Raw genomic sequence first — 18,422 nt, forward strand, 5'->3', positions numbered from 1 at the left:
CAGTGGCTTTTTTGGAAGTTTTAAATAATTAATAACAATTAAAATGGAATCAAGTGGACTCAAGAATTTGGGGGTGATTTTGGGGGTTCTAAAACTGTATTGTGTGGTTGCACAAGTCTAAAAATGTATCAGACGTCATTGGATTGTATACTTCAAGTGGGTGAATTTTATGGTATATCACTATTTTTAAAGTAATTGAATAAACGTAATATCAAGTGATATGCTCTATGAAAAGGAATAGAGGATGTCAGTGGTGGGGGTGATGGAGTGGTCAAGGAAAAAAATCAAAATTGCTGAAATGCTTTTTGAAATGAAGGAAATAAAAGATGGCTAGTCCAGCACCCTGTTTGGCTTTAATCCTACAAAACTGGTCCAGAAGTCAAATGAGGAAGTCCTTGTGCTGATTGCTGCCCCTGAGGCCAGAGTCCCCGAACCTGCATCTTGAACAGCGGGTGGGACTCTTACAGGCCGAGGCTCGGGCCGCCCCACCGCCCACGGGGAGGGGTGCTCGCACCAGCACCTGCTCCGCCGTGGCTGAGATGGCACGTGCCCCTCTCTGTGCTGGCCACGGAGACAGACCTTGCAGCAGAGGGGCGCCAGGGAAGACACAAAGGCAGGGTGAGCCCGGCAAAGGGGACGCGCGCGACGCCTGGCGAAGCGTCACTGGGCTTCACTGAGCGCGGTTTTAAGTCTGTGTTTTCTTGGTTCCGTGTTGGGCTGTAGTTCGGCACCAAGGTCTGTAGGGCCGTGGGTGCTGGAACCGAATCTCAGCCCACCTTTTATGTGGAGCGCGGGCCTCTGCTGTGGGTGTCGGTGAGTAACGTCGCCCTGCGCGCTGCAGTCTTTGCGGGAGGAGTGGCTCAGCACGACTCTCTCCTTCCCCTTTGCAAGCAGGCAGGGGTGCAGCTTTGACCTAGCTGAGATGCGGCGCCTCAGTCACACTGAGGACTTACAGCCTTCAAGTGCTTCCTGTACCTCTACCGAAACGTCACCTGTAGTTTTGTAGGACACGAGTTAAAACTCCGCTTAAAACACAAATGCCCTGAAAGGCCACAGTCTGGGCAGCCGGTGCACCTTTCCATCTGCTGATGCTTTAAACGTCTGTAAATTCTCTTCTGAAAGTGGCCTTCTCCAGCTGGGCCTGTGAGCCTCACTGGCTACCAGCCTTTGGCCCTTGACTGGGGGTGGGGGGAGGGCAGGGGGCCTGGCGGTGCTGGGGCCAGCTTCAGCCTGCAGCAGGCGGGGGAGGGGGGAAGCCTGCCATGGGGAGGCACAGCGCTTAGGCGATTTCTAGTGAAGTGTTCCATTTTATTTGTCAGCTGAGCCTCCTGTGTGGGCTTTAGAAGGTTTTGGTTGTCGATGTAATGCAGATGTGTTTTGTCTTTTCTTCTAGCATCAGGGGATGGAGAATCACTGGTAAGATGTGTGGTTATCAAAAAAGTATGTTGTTTTGCTGTTAAGGTCCTTATTTCCCGCGTATTTTGCTACTTTCTTTTTAATCAGTTATTACTGCCTGAAAACCAAGGGTGAATTTGTATTCACTGCACCGTGGGGGTGGGACAGAAGCGCGCGTTCCGTGGGTGGACCTGAGGGCAGGCGTGTCCTTGAGCCTCACCCCCTCGCACGTGTGGCCCTGTGCGGCCCCTCTGGGCCCTACGCTTTCCTGCCGTTTGGCTGCAAGGGTTCCTTTAACGTGGCCTAACCTCAGAGATGCCTGTCACCCAGCAGTGCCCGCACTGGGTGCTTTATAAGCCCAGTCACCGGAAGTGGGGGGGTCAGGCATGGGCGAGGGGATGTGACGTTTACCCCACTGAAGCAAGTTAGCACTTCGCTTTTCCCCTCAGGATGAAGACTCCGAATTCACGTTAGCTTCCGACTTTGAAATTGGACACTTCTTCCGTGAGCGGATCGTGCCGCGCGCTGTGCTCTACTTCACAGGGGAGGCCATAGAGGACGACGACAACGTAGGTGGCCTGTGGGAGCCGCCGGGGTCAGAGCGGGTGCCGGCTTGGGAAGCCCAGCCGAGATTTTCATGACATCCTCCACCAGGTCCACGGGGCACTGCCCTCTGGTTTGGAGGAAATAGACTGGGCAGGGAGATGGCAGAGGCGGGAGAAGCAGGTCTTTCTGAGGCATCTGAGCACCACGCGCCCACGTGGGCCCGGCCAGTGACGTGTTTCAGAATGTCCTCTAAGGACCCAGGGGTTCGCTCTGCACGCGAGGTCTGTGGCTTTGGGTGACTTCTGAACGTGAGGAAACTCCTGTTCTCCAAGCGATGGCCTGCAGAGCCGAGTCGTGCTAGCACGTGGCATATCGACCCCAAAGAAATAGAACCCCACGCTCCACGGAAAAACAGCCCGGCTGCGCAGGCCACCTTCCCCTCTGCTTGAAGGAACTCGCCCTCCCACAGTCAGAACTTGGGAGCAGGACCCCTGAGCACAGCCTGGCCAGCTGCCCCGGGCTGTCACCTGCAATGGTTCTCCATCGTGACCAAGGCCCGGTTGCCGCGAGCCCTCTTGTTGTGTGGAGATAAAGGTCTGTCCTGTGGCGTGTTGCTGGAAGTGTGCTTGGGTGCTGTTTGCTCGCTTGTGTTGAGTGCTCTGAGGTTCCTTTCTGGCGAGGTCTGTTGCGGCTGCTGGGCAGGCCCCAGCTGCTTCGTGCCCTCCTTTGTGCTGAAGGCCCCCACGCGGCGGGAGTGGGCCAGCCCAGGGCGTACTGGCTACATCGCCTGACACTAGTGAGCTGCTCAGGGGCGGTCTGTCCATCCCCGGGCTGGGAGGTACTTGTGGGAATCCGGGAACACGGACACACACAGCACAGCGCAGTTTGGAGTCATCTTAGCGCTCAGGTAGTTGCTCAGGCTTAAGTCTAAGGAAATGCTGGTTATGCAGCAAATTCTGGACCAGTGCTGTCCAGTAGCACCTCCTGTGATGAGGGAGCTGTCCTCTGCTCCGTCTGCTGCAGCAGGGCTGGCACCACGTGACGCTGGAAGATTCAAGGTACGGCCCTTGGCAACTGAGGAACTAGGGGTTGGATTTATCTAATTTGACCAAAAAAGATCTAGTGGCTACACACAGTGGGAAACTCATCTCTAGACCAGTGGTCTCAAACTTTTTTGATCATACACCCATCAGTTTAAAAACTTAATTATGCAGCGCGTATATATTTATAGTACAGGCAGCATAGCAGCTCCTGGTGAGCAGTACAGTGTGTTTGCCTGTAACATCCGTGTCCATGTTCATTCACAATGCCTTCGGTGCAGGTACCGCAGGTGCAGGTACCGCAGGTGCGCAGTGTGGTCCCGGGGCTCACGTCAGCCTGCGTCTGCTGGAGCCCTAGTTCTGCCGGTTCCCACGCGTGGACCGGGGTTGGCGGTAGTCACTGCAGCTGCTCCTCAGGCTCCTGGCAGAGGAGGCTCGGTGGTGCTGGGACAGAGATGAGTGCAGCGACGGCAGACACGCTGGGGGCAGTGTGGACACTGGGCATCGTTCTGGGGTGAAGTGGACGGAGGAGTCCTGGTTTTGTCTTCCACATTCACGTGGGTCACCTCACTCGTCCCGCGGGCTGCACACCCCACTCTGGAGCCTCTGCTCTGCCCGAGTGTGAGATGCCCGCACAGAGCTCGCTCAGAAGATGGGGCCAGGGTGAAATGATGGACTTTGAACCTCAGAAAATGGGCACTTGAACCTGTGTGAGGCTGGTTCCAGTGCGACCTGAAATGCTGCAGTGAGAGTCTTGTCGGCTGCAAGACGCTGAAAGGTCTTCTTTGTCAGAGGCCTGGAGGAAAAGGTGCCAAGACACGGTCAGATCCCAGCCCGACCGCACCAGGCCCTGCCAGCAGTGTGCTCTTCTGAGTTCCCTCTGAGTTGTTGCTGACGAATGGGGGGCGGGGGGCTCCAAGAAGAAAGGTTTATAAGAGAAAGCTTGCTGAATCTTCATATGTCTGTGTCGATGCAGCCACCAGCGACGAGGGTTGTTTAGTTTTGTTTGGCTTTTGATAGCAATCTGATATTCGGGACTTGGCTGAGAGCCTGGCCAGCAGTGTTTTTGGACACACAAGACATTGAATTGAGACATTCATTCAGCTACAGTGTTGGAGTTTCTCCCATGCACACTTTTTCTGACTTACTTTAAAGATTAAACACCAAGATTTTATTACATTTCTGAATACAGATTAAAGACTTCCCCTTGCCTGAGTTATAAAATGACATTGAAAGTCCAGTATGTGATAAAATTACGCTACTGGTTTGCTTAGATCAGCCAGTTTCCCAGTTGGACCCAGCGCACACCCAAGCCGACGGTTTCCTTTCTTCACCCCGTCCCCATCTGCAGTCTTTGTTTTGAGTGGTTTTCAGATACCTGGTATCCTATTAACAGGGCAGGGCTTGTGAGCCAGCGGCCCCACACTTCTGGCCCTGGCTTGGAGCAGAGCTGCCAGCTCTGCTCAGAGGCCAGGCCACTTCCCGCTCTCCTTAGGCCCTACCCCTGTAGGCGCTTGACGGGCTGTGTCTGCGTCAGGTTGCCACCACGCTTTATAAAACCTAAAAACCTGTTTCCTTTCTTTTCAGTTTGAAGAAGGTGAGGAAGGAGAGGAGGAGGTAAGACATGGTTTACGTGAGACATCATTCCCCGAGGTTGCTTTAGGCCTTCTCTGCTTGAGTGGATGGAGGTTATGAAGTCAGGGGACCACTTTAGACTCGTCTCGTGGGAAGCTGCCTTTGAAGCTTTCAGCCCTGTTGAATACTACGGAAAGACACGGCAGATGGGAAGCAGTGTCCAGTTTGACTCTGCAATTGGCTTATGAAAATGCATCTTAGAAAATAACCATTTAGCAAACAAAATCCACTTTTTCAGCAATATGTTTATTTCAGGGTTATCTGCCAGAACAAGAAGTGCCCAGAGGAGGGGATTTAATCAAGTATGGCTGGCAATGATTGTAATTGATTTCCTTCGGAATCAAAGTATTGCTTTATTTGTGGCTGGTGGATCCACAAGAACTTAAGTCCTGTCTGTTCAACTAGCTCTCACTCCTTTTAATGCAGGAATTAGAAGGTGACGAGGAGGGAGAAGATGAGGACGATGCCGAAATTAACCCCAAGGTTAGTTATTTGGGGCTTCCCACACCTGTGTTTGCTACACTGTTGACCTTTTAAAACATGTTCCCCACTTCGAGGTAGTGGTGTTACGAATATGTACCTGTCATTCTCTAATTAGGAAAGTTAAAATGTACCAGAAAAATACTTGAATGAGGAGCTATTTAGACACCTGGTATATAATTTGAGTGTTAAGTATGAATACTAAACTGCTTTCCAATGCTTTCCCAAGCTATATCTTATTTATATAAACTTGTTCAGTAGAGCAGCTTTACATTCCAGATCTTTAATTCTTTTAAGATAGTGATTTAACTGACAACATGAATAAACTTTTTTGTTTTGTGTGTTTGTTTTTGGAAAAGGTACAGAGACGGGACCTGGTGGGGGGCTTGTTTTGTTTTGTTAATGTTAGGATAATGGAGTTGTAGGCATAATTTTACAATTGTACATGGGCTGAGAATACTCAAAAGACATGTCTCGATAGCTCAGATAATTTGAAATAAATTAGGAAGCTTTGCAAAGAAAAAAAAAAAAAACAACCAATTAGGATGAGTGGGCAATCCCATTAATTTTACGCGTGTCTGAGTTTTTACTTACGGTCTCAGGTGAGCGTACATCAGGGACTTGCCACTTGACACATATTTTAAATACAGAACTGTTCTAACGCTGTCCTGAAGCTGTAATGAGAATTACTGTTGTTTGCCCATGTGAAATTTATAGTTCACTTGCCTCTTAGGACCAGATGTATCACGGGCTGTCAGAATACTAACATTACTTGGCATTGTAGAATCTGTATCTCTATTTAAGTAGACGTTTTGTTTGTTGTTTGTTTACCCCCGTTGTGCCCGAAGTGGACCGTGCACTAAGCTGTCAGTGTGTAACTGGGTCTGATCACTTTATAGCACCAGATGTTCCTGTGAATGCGTGCTTACAGCAGTAGTTCCTTCTGGGGAAGGATTCGTGGTGGGTTTAAATCCTCAGCGTGCCATGTAGATACTGCCCTGGGAATGGGCTCGGACGTGTTCCTCTTCTCAAAGCCAGCCTGTCCGCTGGGGCGTCGCCGTATGGACGGCGCACCTGTGCTCAGTGCCTGAGCTGCGAGCCCAGGGCCCTGCCTCGAGTGGATCGCCCTTCGCTGTGAGGTAATCATAGAACCGTGCCGTGCCCGCTCCCAGGTGTTTGTATCTGGCTGTTCTTCTGCGCTCGGGGGCGCTGACGCACACGTTCACGGTGGGGTTTCTAGAGCAGAGGTGGCTGGTTACCGTGTCCACTGCTGGACTCAAGTGTCCTGTCTCTGGTCACTTGTCTCGCTGACAGCGGCGGCTCTGTTCCCCATTTCTTGTTGTTTCCTCCTGTTGTCCGTCCTCTCTCTCCCCTTGCCAAACCTTCTGTCTCCTCTCACGTCTGGGTTTTCTAGAAGAGCATTCTCACCAAGTGATCACAGATAGCTTAACAGAAAGTAGAGACATGTCAGTACTAAGCCTTCGTGAAGCCTTCGGTCTGTTGTGTTGGTTGGGAGTGGGCGAGGTGCCTGAGGAAGGCCCCTCGGTCAGCCACGTGCAGTCGAAATGCCCTAGTCCTGTCCTCTGGGGTCGTGATGTGACGCTTCTGTTCCTCCGTGTGCACCTCCTCGGAGAGCTCAGTCACATCACAGTCTGTACAAGCAAAGGAAGGTCAGGAAGAACTGTTGGGTATTAAAGGTACAGATCTGGGTGTTGAGGTTTCCCATCTCAAGGTCAATATTTTTGCAGCCCTTTGTATCATGAGAAATTGTGGCGCTTTCCTCCTGTATGATTTTGTGCATTTCATTTTCCTTCATGCTGACAGTTCCTTTCAATTTTTTTCCCCATTTAGGTGTAATTTTTGTCTGTTAATCATTCATACGTTTCTAGGTAAGGTGGAATTCCATTCATTCCTAACTTCCAAACTTCTGGTCTGTGCTTTGTAACAATGCCATGTCGTTGTGACTCGGTGGCGCGTCTGGCGCGCTCAGCACGTGCTGGCCTGGACGAGGGCTTTCTGAAGAGCAGTGTTTCTGTGCGGGTGTCTGTCGTGTGTGCTTTTAAAACCGACAGAAACCACATCTGGCTCCTACTTGCTGAGCCCAGTGTTTGTCGCCGACCAAGTAGCAGAGATGTAACTGGTGTGAAAGCTTTGTTGACAGTGGGGCTGCCGCACCCCACCCCACCCCCCACCCCCCCGGGAAGAGGACAGAACAAGAGGGCCCTGGGACCAGGATGCACAGGTCCCCCAGCCATGCTGGCCTCAGCAGGACGAGGTCTGCTGCCTGCTGTGATTCTTCTCGACGTGTGTCTGTTGATGGTTTATACTTTTTAAATTCAGGTGCTGTGCAGACCAATAGATAATAAAGGGGTAACTTTAATGCGCCAGGATCTTCTGTCTCAGAAGCTGCTGGCACCAGTGTCACGTCAGTGTTAGTAAGTGCTGTCGAGGTTGGTGCGCAGTGTGCTGCACGAATAAGAAAAGGACCCGTTGTAGATCCAAGCGAGCGTTGCAAGTCCCTGGAGCTGCCCTGTTCCCCTCTGGGGGTCATGGGTCCTCGTAGCTCTGCCCCAGTCATGAAGTCCCTCTCCCGTACGACACCGTCGGCTTTTGTGGGGCAAGGGAGGAAGGTGCGAACAGGAGAGCCTGTGAGAAGCCAGGGCGGCGGTGTTAGCATCTAGGAGAGAGCAGGGGCTGCCCGCGCTGAGCTAAGCAGGCCAGCGGTGTGGGAGCGGCTCCTGGGACAGAGCCGTGGTCTGGGGGTCTGTCAGCCCCATGCCTTTGAGGGTCCGTCTGCATCGCCTTCTTGTCTTACTCGGGCGGGCTGGCTTTCCTAGAAGACTAACGGGCAGGTGGGCAGACTTGGGTTAAAGGAAGCATTTTAATTAGATGAAGTGAATGTACACCTGGAATCTTCTCTGTTTTAAAGGGTCAGATGTGATCATTTAAAATTGTATCTGCTTATTGTCTGATTCCTGCTGCCCTGTGTGTCTGAAGGACGTGTCAGCCAGGCTGGTTCGGCCTGAAGCCCCGCCGCTCCCCACCCTGCCAGTGACTGCGACGCGTCCGTAAATGGTCCAGCCTGTACCTCTGGGCGAGGAGGACTCTTCTGTGGCAGAACCACGGCCGTGCCGTCTCGCCTGTCGTCAGGCGCCCCGTGGAGGGGGTCGTGTCCTGGGCTGTTGGGCAGGCGCTCGGGCCTCGGGCCCCCAGCCCTGAGGCCGTGGTGGTGGCGTGTGCTTGCTGCCGGCAGTGAAAGCCCTTCTTTTCAGTGCCCGCCCGCCCCAGGCAGGGTGTTGACTGTTAGTTTGTGCCTTTGAGGCACTGACTCCCGTCCCTTGACTTCCGACAGCTTCGTGCTGTGAGGCGGAGGGCGCTCGGGTTGAGTGCAGTGTTGCTCTGCCCTCTGTCACAGGCCAATACCGTGGTGTCCCGGCGATGAAGCTCACACGCGTGGCTCCAGGCTTCTGCGCTGGTGCCGCAGCCCGGGAGTCGTGTGTGTGTGTGTGTGTGTGTGTGTGTGTGTGTGTGTGTGTGTGTGTGTGTGTGTGTGTGTGTGTGTGTGTGTGTGTGTGTGTGTGTGTGTGTGTGTGTGTGTGTGTGTGTGTGTGTGCGCGCGTGTGTGTGGACGCTGGCCCAGGGCTGGGCTGAACGTGGCCCTCGGGAGGCGGGGTGCTGGTGGCAGCCCAGCCCTCTGCTGCCTGGCAAGCCCCACCTTCTGCCTCTTGTCTAAACACAAGGTCCCCACCTGGCTCTCACCCTCACAACAGCCCTGGTCTTGGTTTTGGCGAGGACCCTTCCCTCTAGCAGTCTTCAGCACCCGAGGCAGGAGTTCGTCGTAGACAGACAGACGATGGCTTCTCCTGGTTAAAGATAGATGTGATGTCACTGAGACAGCACATTGTAAACTGTGCCGCTCTGTATTCACGGCGTCCTGTACGTCCCGCGTGTGTATTTACCCAGAAGGATGTAGAGCAGCAAGTCGGCCACCCTGTGCCGCCCGCCCGCCCCGCCCACTATGCCACAGCCACGACACTGTCCCACTCCCTCAGCTTCAGCTTCTCTCACCTCCTTCCTTTCTGCAGCTCCAGTTATGGAAACCCACACACTTCTCCCCCTGTCCACAAAAGGCTGCACGCCACTGCCCCGGCCCCTGCCAGTGCTGTCCCAGTCCTGGGGCACCTCCCCAGTGAGTCCGGGGCCGGCGTCTGATCCCCCGGCCACAGTCTGGGCCGCCTCCAGGTCTCCCCTTGAGATGACAGAGTTTGAGTTAGGTCTCTTTCAACTAGGATTTCTGGTCGGGGTATTTGTTTTGGTGCCCAGGCTCTTTCTTCGGCAGTGTTTCCAGTGAGTGTGTGATGGGCCGGTGCCATTAGCCCAGTGCTGGGCAGTGCTGGGCCGAGACCCAGGCCAGACCTGGAAGTCCCAGCTTGTCCCTGTGCTATTACACTTACAATCAAGGAGCTTAGCCCAGGGCCCCAGATGATTGTTTTGTCTTTATGCACCCTTTACACATCTTTTTCATCCCTTAGATGTGGTTTCCCAAGGAATGCACTGTAGCCCAGCTTATTCCATGCAAGGTGTCAGTTGTGTCATCCCAGATGGTTCTTCTGAAATGTGTGGTGCGGGTTTTTCTTAAGACTCTGTAGACGTGCCAAGTTGTATTCAGAGTAATCTGTCATCTTCACAGCCAAGATCATAGGTTATTGACGAGTAAATCCATTTGCTCAGAAGTCCTAGTGAAATCGTTACCTGTCTCTCAGGCTGTGCTGCCCTCCACACGGAATTCATGGGTTGCTAAATGGGTTTCAGTGGTGTGAGACACAGCCGTCAGATCATGCTGAAGTGAGTCTGCCCCTCGTCTCGCTCAGTGCCTGCTCCGAAAGGATGGAATTCCCAACTGGGGGCTCCTGGGAGGATTGGGGCTGGGCTGTGGAGTTCCTAGTGGCCTCTCGTCCTTTGTCAGGGCGCCACGGGCCAGTGCAGGAGAGGCTTTGCTTCAGGGCCCGGCCTGGGGGCCGGTGTGCTCCAGGCAGCGCCGGGAGCCTTGTTCGCCTCGGGGATGGAAGGGAGCCGGCGCTGCTCCCCGCGTGCTCACCCCAGAGCTGAGGCGCCTGCCAGCTTTGGGGCGGGGGCACTGCTGTGCGTTTAATTACTGTCTGCCACCCGAGGACCTCCCTCACCCCGAGACCCTCCTGCTGAGAATTAGAATGTCTTTATACAGAAAGAGGCAGCCCCGCTGTGACCTTGTTTCTGGGAAGTTAGCTGCTTATTTGTTACTATTTTTAAAGTATATTTGTAGTGGCCATGTTTTCAGTAAGAACGAGTGAACTACTTGAGTCTTTGTTTTCGTTGTTGGTTGGAGATGCCTGGTTGATGGAATTGCTCGGTTCTCTACAAGTCTTGTTCTCTCTCGTTGACAGAAGGAGCCCAGCCAGCCCTCGGAGTGCAAGCAGCAGTGAGGCGCCGCTCGCGCGTGTGGACAAGTGCTTACGCCTGACTTGTTTTCAAGTGCATGGTTTTCACTTTAACTTCTCCTTTTACTTTATTATTTTGCTTAACCTGTACAGTGGCAACTCAGATGCATTTCAGAAATAGGAGGTTTAATTCCAGCACCCTCTGCGGCCTTGGGTGCAGCTCAGTGGACCCGCCCAGCCCTGCCTTGGGAAGGGCCTCGCAGACCGCCGGGGCGGTGGGGTGGGGGTGGATCACTTGACACCAGGGGCACGTGTCCAGGGTGCAGTTCCAGGGCATGTAGAACCAGTTCATCCCTCCCGCCATCAGACGGGATTCCTGTTTCATTGGAAGAAACCCACATGCAGTTTCCAGTTGTCTCGGGAGAGCCGGCCGGGGTTGGCACCATTTCTCATCCTGCTCGCTCTTTGGTTTTATTTTCCTCGGGGCTGCGGTGAGGGTTGCGGCGCCCGCTGAGCCTGAGGCGCGAGCTTTTGTGGTTCATCTCGTATTTATTTCTCTCTCACGCTTGTGAGGGCTTGGGACGTGAGCTGTCCTTCGAGTTTCTGAGACCCTGTGGGCACCAGAGACCCAACAGGAGTTGGGTCTCCCCAAGCAGGAGCTGGTGGTCCACCCGCATGGAAGAAGGCCCTCCCTCCCGCCAGCCGTGGGCCGGGGCTGGTTCTCGGGACGCACGGGCCACGCTTGGCGCTGAGGACGGGGGTGGGGCTGTGGGCAGAGCCAGAGTTTGCCAGGCTTTGCAGGGAGGGGCTCGGGCAGGAAAGTACAGCTTTCCCACGCAGTGTGTAAAATGTCTTGCTTTCTCGGTAGCTCCCGTTCCTCAGCCTCGCATTCATCTTGTCTTAAAAGCCCTGGGTTCCGAGCGACCGTTCTTGGCTGGAATGTGGGTGTCGAGTGTGTGACCTCTGGCCCCGGGGGCATCCACGCTGTGGCCAGGCTGTAGAGCGCTCAGCCTTACTTATGATACATTTGTAACTGAATACGGTGTTTTCAATTTGTACAGACTAGTTAGAATATTCTATTAAAGTTGTGAACTGCGAGCCCAGCGCTGTGTGTGTCTTCATTGCAGGAGGCCCGGCGGGTTGGGGCACTTGGGGCGGGTGGGGCTCGCGGAAGTGGTTGCGCAGCCTCCCGGACGGGGTCTCTGGAGCCCGGGTCTCTGGAGCCCAGGCGTGGGCAGATCCAGGACTTCCGGGCTCCTCCTCTTCTGTTTCGAGTTTGAGGCTTTAAAGCCCGTCTTGAGTTAGGGCTGCAGGCCCACTTCACCGTCGGGGTGGGTTTGGGGTCCCGGGTGGGCTCTTTGCTGCCCCGAGAGAGCGTCTGCTCCTCCCCCCAGCAGAGAGTCGTTTCTCCACGTGTGCGGGGCTGGGCCTTTCCGATGAGAAGGTTCCAGGAGGGACACTTGCTGCGCCATGGCCACGTTCGGCGTGTCTTCTCGCTGGTGCTTTTCTGGTGCTTGCGCCCTCCCTGCTTCCCTTCATTAGCGGGGAGACACCTGGTGCCCGGGCTCTCGCTCCAGCTGCCCATCTGGGGATCAGCCCGACCCGCATGCAGCACAGGAGCTGGTGCCCAGCTTGCCCGTTGCCTCCTGCCGGCGGGGCTGGCTTCTCCCGGGAGCGGCCAGAGGGAGCGCACCGGAGGTCACGAGAAGGGCCAAGCAAGGCTTAGGAAGAAACGTGCTTTCGGGGTGTCCAAGACGACCGTAGAGCCAGAACGTCGTCCACTCCTGAGGCCCCCGGGCCGGCCGGGTCCGGACCCCCACGAGGTGGGCAGTGGTGAGCCTCGCCCGGGCCTGCCCCGACGGCCACCGAGAAGAGACTGGGGCGCCAGGGGGGCCTCGTTCCTGCAGACATGCAACAAAAAGCCCACCCTCGGAGGGTGCTTGGAGGCCTGCATGCCCCCCACCCAGTCCCCTCGGGGCCCCGCCCCACCTGCAGCAGAGCTACCACCCCTGCTGACCCCGGGCCCTCCGAGTGACCGCATTTAGGCCAGCGGACTTGACAAGTACCTATGGGATCAGACACGGTTGCACAAAGTGACCTGCGCAGGTAACTTGCAGGGGGAGAGCGGAGACAGTTTAGTGCTGGGAGCACCTGATCCCGCTGGGCACCTGTCCCTCTCCTGACGGTCACCGGCGGGTGGTGGTGCCGAGTTCATGCCCAGAGCAGTGACCCTGCCTTCGGGCACGTGAAGTGTGCTGGCAAGTCAGGTGAGAGGCTGTCTTCTCGCTGATCGGTCGGGGGCAGTGAGGGTTTGGCAGGTGGTGTGACGAGAGCCTGAGGAGACCGGTGGGGCCTCCGCCCAGCAGTCTGTGGGGCTTCAGGAGAGGAGGTGTGGGTCACCTGTGTGCGAGCAGGTGGGCGGTAGGTGCTGCCGCAGTTTGAAATGGCCAGGGGGTGGGGGAGGCCCTTCCTCACCCCCCAGGAGACACGATGAGTCAGGTCCTGCACCCAGGGACTTCCCTGGCGATCCAGTGGTTAAGAATCCGCCTTGCAGTGCAGGGGATGCAGGTTCAATCCCTGGTCGGGGAACTAAGATCCCGCGCACCACAGCGAAAGATCCCGCGTGCTGCGACTAAATAAAAAGATCCCGACGCAGCCAAATAAATAAACATTTAAAAAAAAGAAAAAGTCCCACGCCCACAGTGGGCTTCGTGACCACAGAGGACAAGGGCACCTGCCTGCCAGTGGGGAATGTCCTCTGGGATGTGTTGAGAGGAGCAGAACCTGTATGGTGAGCGCACCTGTGTGTGAGTACACACCTGCGTGAACACACCTGTGTGTGGGTGCCCAGAGGAGCTGCGTGCCTGGGGGAATACCAGGCTTTGGTGGACCCCTTTCTGCGTTCTCTGTGGGGAACCATGTGACGTAGTGACCAGACACAGTGGTTTTACATCAGACCAGTGTAAATGGTGGGGGCAAAGGGAGGGATGTTTAGATTGTTCACATTGTGGCATCGGGTTTATTTCCCCCGTGGGTAAGAAGGGTGGGCGAGGGTGCCACGCTCGCCCGGGGCGCTGGGGCCTCGGGCTGCCACTCAGCTGTTCTGGGTACACTTGGTGGCAAGGCTGCAGCACGAAGCCCTGAGGCCGTGCCCTCCCCAGCCGTGCGCTGTGGCTCTGACCCCACAGCCACGCACCCTCTTGTTGGACCCTCTGGTGCCTTGGAGCGCCCTGCCTCACCCTGGGCACTCACAGGCTCCAGGGCTCTGTCAGTCCTTGCCACCTGTGCTGGAAGGTCACGGAGCGTCCAGTGGGTTTGCCCGGAGCCGTCAGCCCGGAGGCAGCAGGAGGGTGGCACTCCTGGTGGCTGGCACTGCCTGGGAGCTGCAGCTTCCTGGGGCCCAGGCTGCTTTCGCCACGGGACCGCAGCACTGCCTGCCTGCTTGGCCTCCGTCCCCACTGAGCCTCTGGACTGCCGCATGCTGGGGAGGGCTTCGATGGCCAGGCCTCCCCAGCCCTGCTTCGGGGCCCCCTCTGGGCCTGGCCTTCACAATGCTCGTGAGGGGCCACCTCCCCTCCCGGGGCCTCTGCCACCCCTGCCCTCCCCCCTCCCTGCGTTACTCTCCCCAGGCCACCCTTGTTCTGTCGCAGGCCGCAGGGCCTGGTTCGATGCCTCTCCCACAGGGCCTGGGTCTCGTCTGTCACACACGCTCAAAACCAAAGGGCCGGGACTTTCCCTGGTGGCGCAGTGGTTAAGAGTCCTCCTGCCACTGCAGAGGACACAGGTTCGAGCCCTAGTCCGGGAAGATCCCACATGCCGCGGAGCAACTAAGCCCGTGCGCCACAGTTACTGAGCCTGCGCTCTAGAGCCCGCGAGCCACAACTACGGAGCCCACGCGCCTAGAGCCCGTGCTCCGCAACAAGAGAAGCCACTGCAATGAGAAGCCCACGCACCGCAACGAAGAGTAGCCCCTGCTCGCCGCAACTAGAGAAAGCCTGCGCACAGCAACGAAGACCCAACGCAGCCAAAAATAAATAAATTTATCTAAACAAACAAACAAACCAGGGACCGACTCCGGGCCCAGCTGCCGTTCTGAGTTCCCCCCTTTGCCAGCCTCGGCATCCTGACTTCCGGGCTGTGCGTGGCCCTGTGCCCCGGCCTTGGGGAGCAGGAGCTCCCTGCCTAAAGGTGGGGTGACAGCAGTGGTCTGCACCCCACGTGGACTAATCCTTGGCCACAGGAGCCCAGCAACATGGGGCTCTCGAAAGCATCACCTGAGCGGGGCCTTCGATGATGAATCTCTGACTTCCAAACCTTCCAGACCACACGGTGACCACGGCTGCCTGGGGGCGGGCCTGGGGCTGCCCGGGGTGCCATCTGGGTTGCCTGTTCGCTTGTCACACTCATCAAAGTCCCTCAGATGGGGACGTTTGGTTGTACGTATGTAAATTATACTTTAATGAGGCTGATTTTTCAAAAGCCCCACAAGTTGGGGTGATTCCACTTAAAACTCTGGTTTTCCCCTTTAGGAGTTGGGAGTTGTGGCACCTAGGGCCTGGGGTGGTGACAAGGCTTCCCAGGCCCCTCCCCCCCGGCGGCCAGCCTGCTCTGCTGGTTCATGGCCCCGACTTGGTGGGGCAGGGGCCAAGCAGAGACCCAACCCCCCTTTCCAGGGCCCCGCAGTCCCCCCAGGACCAAGGGCTCCCTTCTTTTTTTTTTTTTTTTTTTTTTTAATTATTTATTTTTATTTTTGGCTGCATTGGGTCTTTGTTGCTGTGCATGGGCTTTCTCTGGTTGCGGCGAGCGGGGGCTACTCATTGCGGTGGTTTCTCTTGTTGCGGAGCACAGGCTCTAGGCGCGCGGGCTTCAGTAGTTGTGGCACGCGAGCTGTAGAGCGCGGGCTCAGTAGTTGTGGTTCGCGGGCTCTAGAGCGCAGGCTCAGTAGTTGTGGCGCATGGGCTTAGTGGCTCCGCGGCATGTGGGATCTTCCCGGACCAGGGCTCGAACCTGTGTCCCCTACGTTGGCAGGCGGATTCTTAACCACTGCGCCACCAGGGAAGCCCCCTTCTTTTTTAAAAAATTTATTTATATATTTATTTTTGGCTGTGTTGTGTTTTGGTTGCTGCGTGGGTTTTTCTCTAGTTGCGGCGAGCGGCGGCTGCTCTTGTGCGCGGGCTTCTCGTTGCGGTTGCTTCTCTTCTTGTGGAGCACAGGCTATAGGCGCGCAGGCTCAGTAGTTGTGGCACACGGGCTCAGTAGTTGTGGCTCGTGGGCTCTAGAGCGCAGGCTCAGTAGTTGTGGCGCACGGGCTTAGTTGCTCCGTGGCATGTGGGATCTTCCCGGACCAGGGCTCAAACCCGTGTCCCCTGCATTGGCAGGTGGATTCTTAACCGCTGTGCCACCAGGGAAGCCCAAGGGCTCCCTTCTTTAAGCCCAGGCTGTCACGGGCCAAGCTGGGCTTCTGCTCCCTGAGCGCTTTTGCGGGGGCCGTGTAGGGTAGAGGGGGGGTTCCTCCAAGCCTTGCCCCGGAGGTGGGCAGCTGGGCTGTCTTGGTAGTGCTGCTGACCTCTGACCTGCCCTCTGCTCAGACTGTCTCCTCCACACACCCCCGCCCACCCCCCCGCCTCTGAGTGCCCAGTGGGCCGGGCAATGCTGGGTGGGCTGCAGAGGCCCCGTGGGAGAGGGGCCACCTCCAGCTGCACCCTGAGGGAGCCCCTGGCCGCCAGCCAAGCCCCTGGTTGCAGCAGGGGCCGTCTCGGGGGCTGGGGCCCTGCTGGAGGGCACTGTCCCAAGCGTGGCTGGCCCCTGGCTCCCTGCCAACGGCCTGCCTGGCGCAGCCGCACCTGGACTTTTGGCCCCTGCTTCCGAGCCCTTCCGAGCAGCTTCCTTCCTGTGGAGGCGGACGCGTCCTCCCAGCCCCAAGCTCAGAGGGCAGAGCCCCGTGGCGGGGGGGAGCCCATGACCCCAAACCCAGCCGGCAGGCCCCCGACAGCAGGACCTCCAGGACCCCTCCCCGGCCCTGGCTGAGCTTTCGGTCCCTCTGAACTTGGTGTGATTCTCCGGGTGCCTTGCCTACCTGGGATCCGCCTCACAGCCTCGGAGCCTGGGACCCTCTGTCTGTGGATTCCCACTGGGCGCTGACCCTGGAGACCCCCTTCAGCCCCGCCTCCTCAGGCCGCTGGGCGTGTGAGGCTGGGACACACCCCGAGGCCAAGTCACCTTGGTGCGCCTGGTGGAGGCCCCGCCCGCCCCGAGGTGTCACCGCCCGGCCAGTCACTGAGCCAGCCTGGCCACACAGACTCAGCTCTAGGGCGGTGGCCGGATGTGACTTTCCGTGGCAACCTAACAGGCCTGGCCTGGCCCGGCCCAGCTGGGCTCCGGGCTCGTGGGGTCTGTGGACCTTGGCCAGGCCCAGGAGGACAGGGGCAGGAGACCCCACAGACACACCCTCTGCGGGCTCCTCCCGCTCGGGCCGGGGGCTTTCTCCAGGGCTCCTCTGGAAGTCTGGGGGTGTCCACCAAGCCTCAGCCTCCCCAGCTCATGCATCTGGGGTGTGAGGAGAACCATCACTTGCCAGCCTGGGGATACGGGAGAGGAAGCCCGGCGTGTGAGGCCAGAGCCGCCCTCCTACTCAGACCCCGGGCACGGGCAGGGCTGCCCACGCCACCTCCCCAGTTCCTGCCAGTTTGGAGCTCTGGGCCTCAGTGAGCCTGGAGCGTGCGTCTCGGGGGGCAGGCAGGTTCCGAGGGGCAGGCACTGGGCCAGCGTAGTCTGGGCTCTTCTGCCTTGGCCCCGTTTTTGGCAGGGGGCTGGAAGGTCCCAGCAGAGCTCCTGGAGCTGCCCTCCCAGGGACCAGAACCCTGACCTCCTGGGAAGGAGGAGAACCGAGCAGAGGACGGGGCCCAGCCCCCTAGGCTGTGACCCTCTGTGACCTGGACAGGTTACCTTTCCCAGCTCTGCAGTGGAAGTGGGGGAGGGAACTGTGAGAGGCACCCCCAGGCCCGGTCCTTGGGGTCCCGTCACAGGGCAGGGCTGAGGGGCTCCAAGGAGGATGGGAGGAGACTGGACCTGAGGAAGGGGCTCAGGAAGGGGCTGGGCCGGGGTCTTTCCTCAGGCTTTCAGCCCACCCTATCTGGCCTCCAGAACCGGAAGGTAATAGATCTGTGTTCTTCAAAGTGTGTGGTCATTTGTTATAGTAGCCCCAGGACACTCGTGCAGATGGCCACAGGCAGCCGGGCTAGAGGCTGGGACAGGAGTTGCGCCGGCGGGCAGGTGGTGGTACAGAAGGGGGAGGGTGGACTTCAGGAAGCAGGGAAGAGAGCGCCTGGCCTCTGGCCTGCACAGTGGGAGGCACAAGGGGACACTGTTTTGAGCATGAGATACCTGGGGTGGTGTGTAGGGGGGCCTGGGGACCCTGGGCCAGGACGCCCAGCCCCTCAGCAGCTCATGGGTGGGGGCGCCAGGATGGGGCTGGTGTATGGGAGGGGCCGCGGGCAGAGACCAGCCCCAAGACTGCGGTGCCTGGTGAGGGGCTGATTGTCCAAAGAAAGTACAGAGTCTCTACCCAGAGGAGGGGCCGAGGGGACCCCCTGGCCAGGTCCCACCGGCTCAGGCCCCTCTGAACATCCCAAAGCTGCTCTCGTGGCCTCTGGCTCTCCTCCTGGCCAGGAAGTACTTCCATCTGGATTTCCAGACATCCGAGGAGCTCTGTCTCCTTGTCTGTGCCTGGGGAAACCAGGTGATGTGGAGAACTCCTACTCATCCTTGAAAACCCAGCTCAAAACTCACCGGTGGTCCCTGGGAAGCCTGGACTTCACCACCCATGGTCAGCTAACGATCCTGTCACTCTTGTCTGGTCCTCATCTGCCATCAGACTGCGCTGCAGGCCCAGGGGAGGGTGAGAAGGTGT

General features: G+C 57.2%; 1 protein-coding gene across 8 annotated transcripts in view; it reads left to right on the forward strand.

Annotated features, from left to right (window-relative positions):
* NAP1L4 (nucleosome assembly protein 1 like 4) overlaps positions 1 to 11,611 on the forward strand; it is a 65,745-nt gene extending 54,134 nt beyond the window's left edge. For 7 of the 8 annotated variants that reach the window (XM_068554204.1, XM_068554202.1, XM_068554203.1 and 4 more), the window contains 5 exons: positions 1,394 to 1,416; positions 1,845 to 1,964; positions 4,569 to 4,598; positions 5,043 to 5,099; positions 10,520 to 11,611. In XM_068554204.1, coding sequence (XP_068410305.1) covers positions 1,394 to 1,416; positions 1,845 to 1,964; positions 4,569 to 4,598; positions 5,043 to 5,099; positions 10,520 to 10,558 — 269 coding nt within the window. In that variant the 3' untranslated portion in view covers positions 10,559 to 11,611. Of the gene's footprint in view, positions 1 to 1,393; positions 1,417 to 1,844; positions 1,965 to 4,568; positions 4,599 to 5,042; positions 5,100 to 6,947; positions 6,986 to 10,519 lie in introns of all 8 variants that reach the window. The other variant, XM_068554200.1, reaches the window with a different exon arrangement.
* The last annotated feature ends 6,811 nt before the right edge of the window (positions 11,612 to 18,422 follow it).

This window comes from Eschrichtius robustus, chromosome 11, assembly GCF_028021215.1.
Source record: "Eschrichtius robustus isolate mEscRob2 chromosome 11, mEscRob2.pri, whole genome shotgun sequence".
Taxonomy (NCBI): Eukaryota; Metazoa; Chordata; class Mammalia; order Artiodactyla; family Eschrichtiidae; genus Eschrichtius; species Eschrichtius robustus.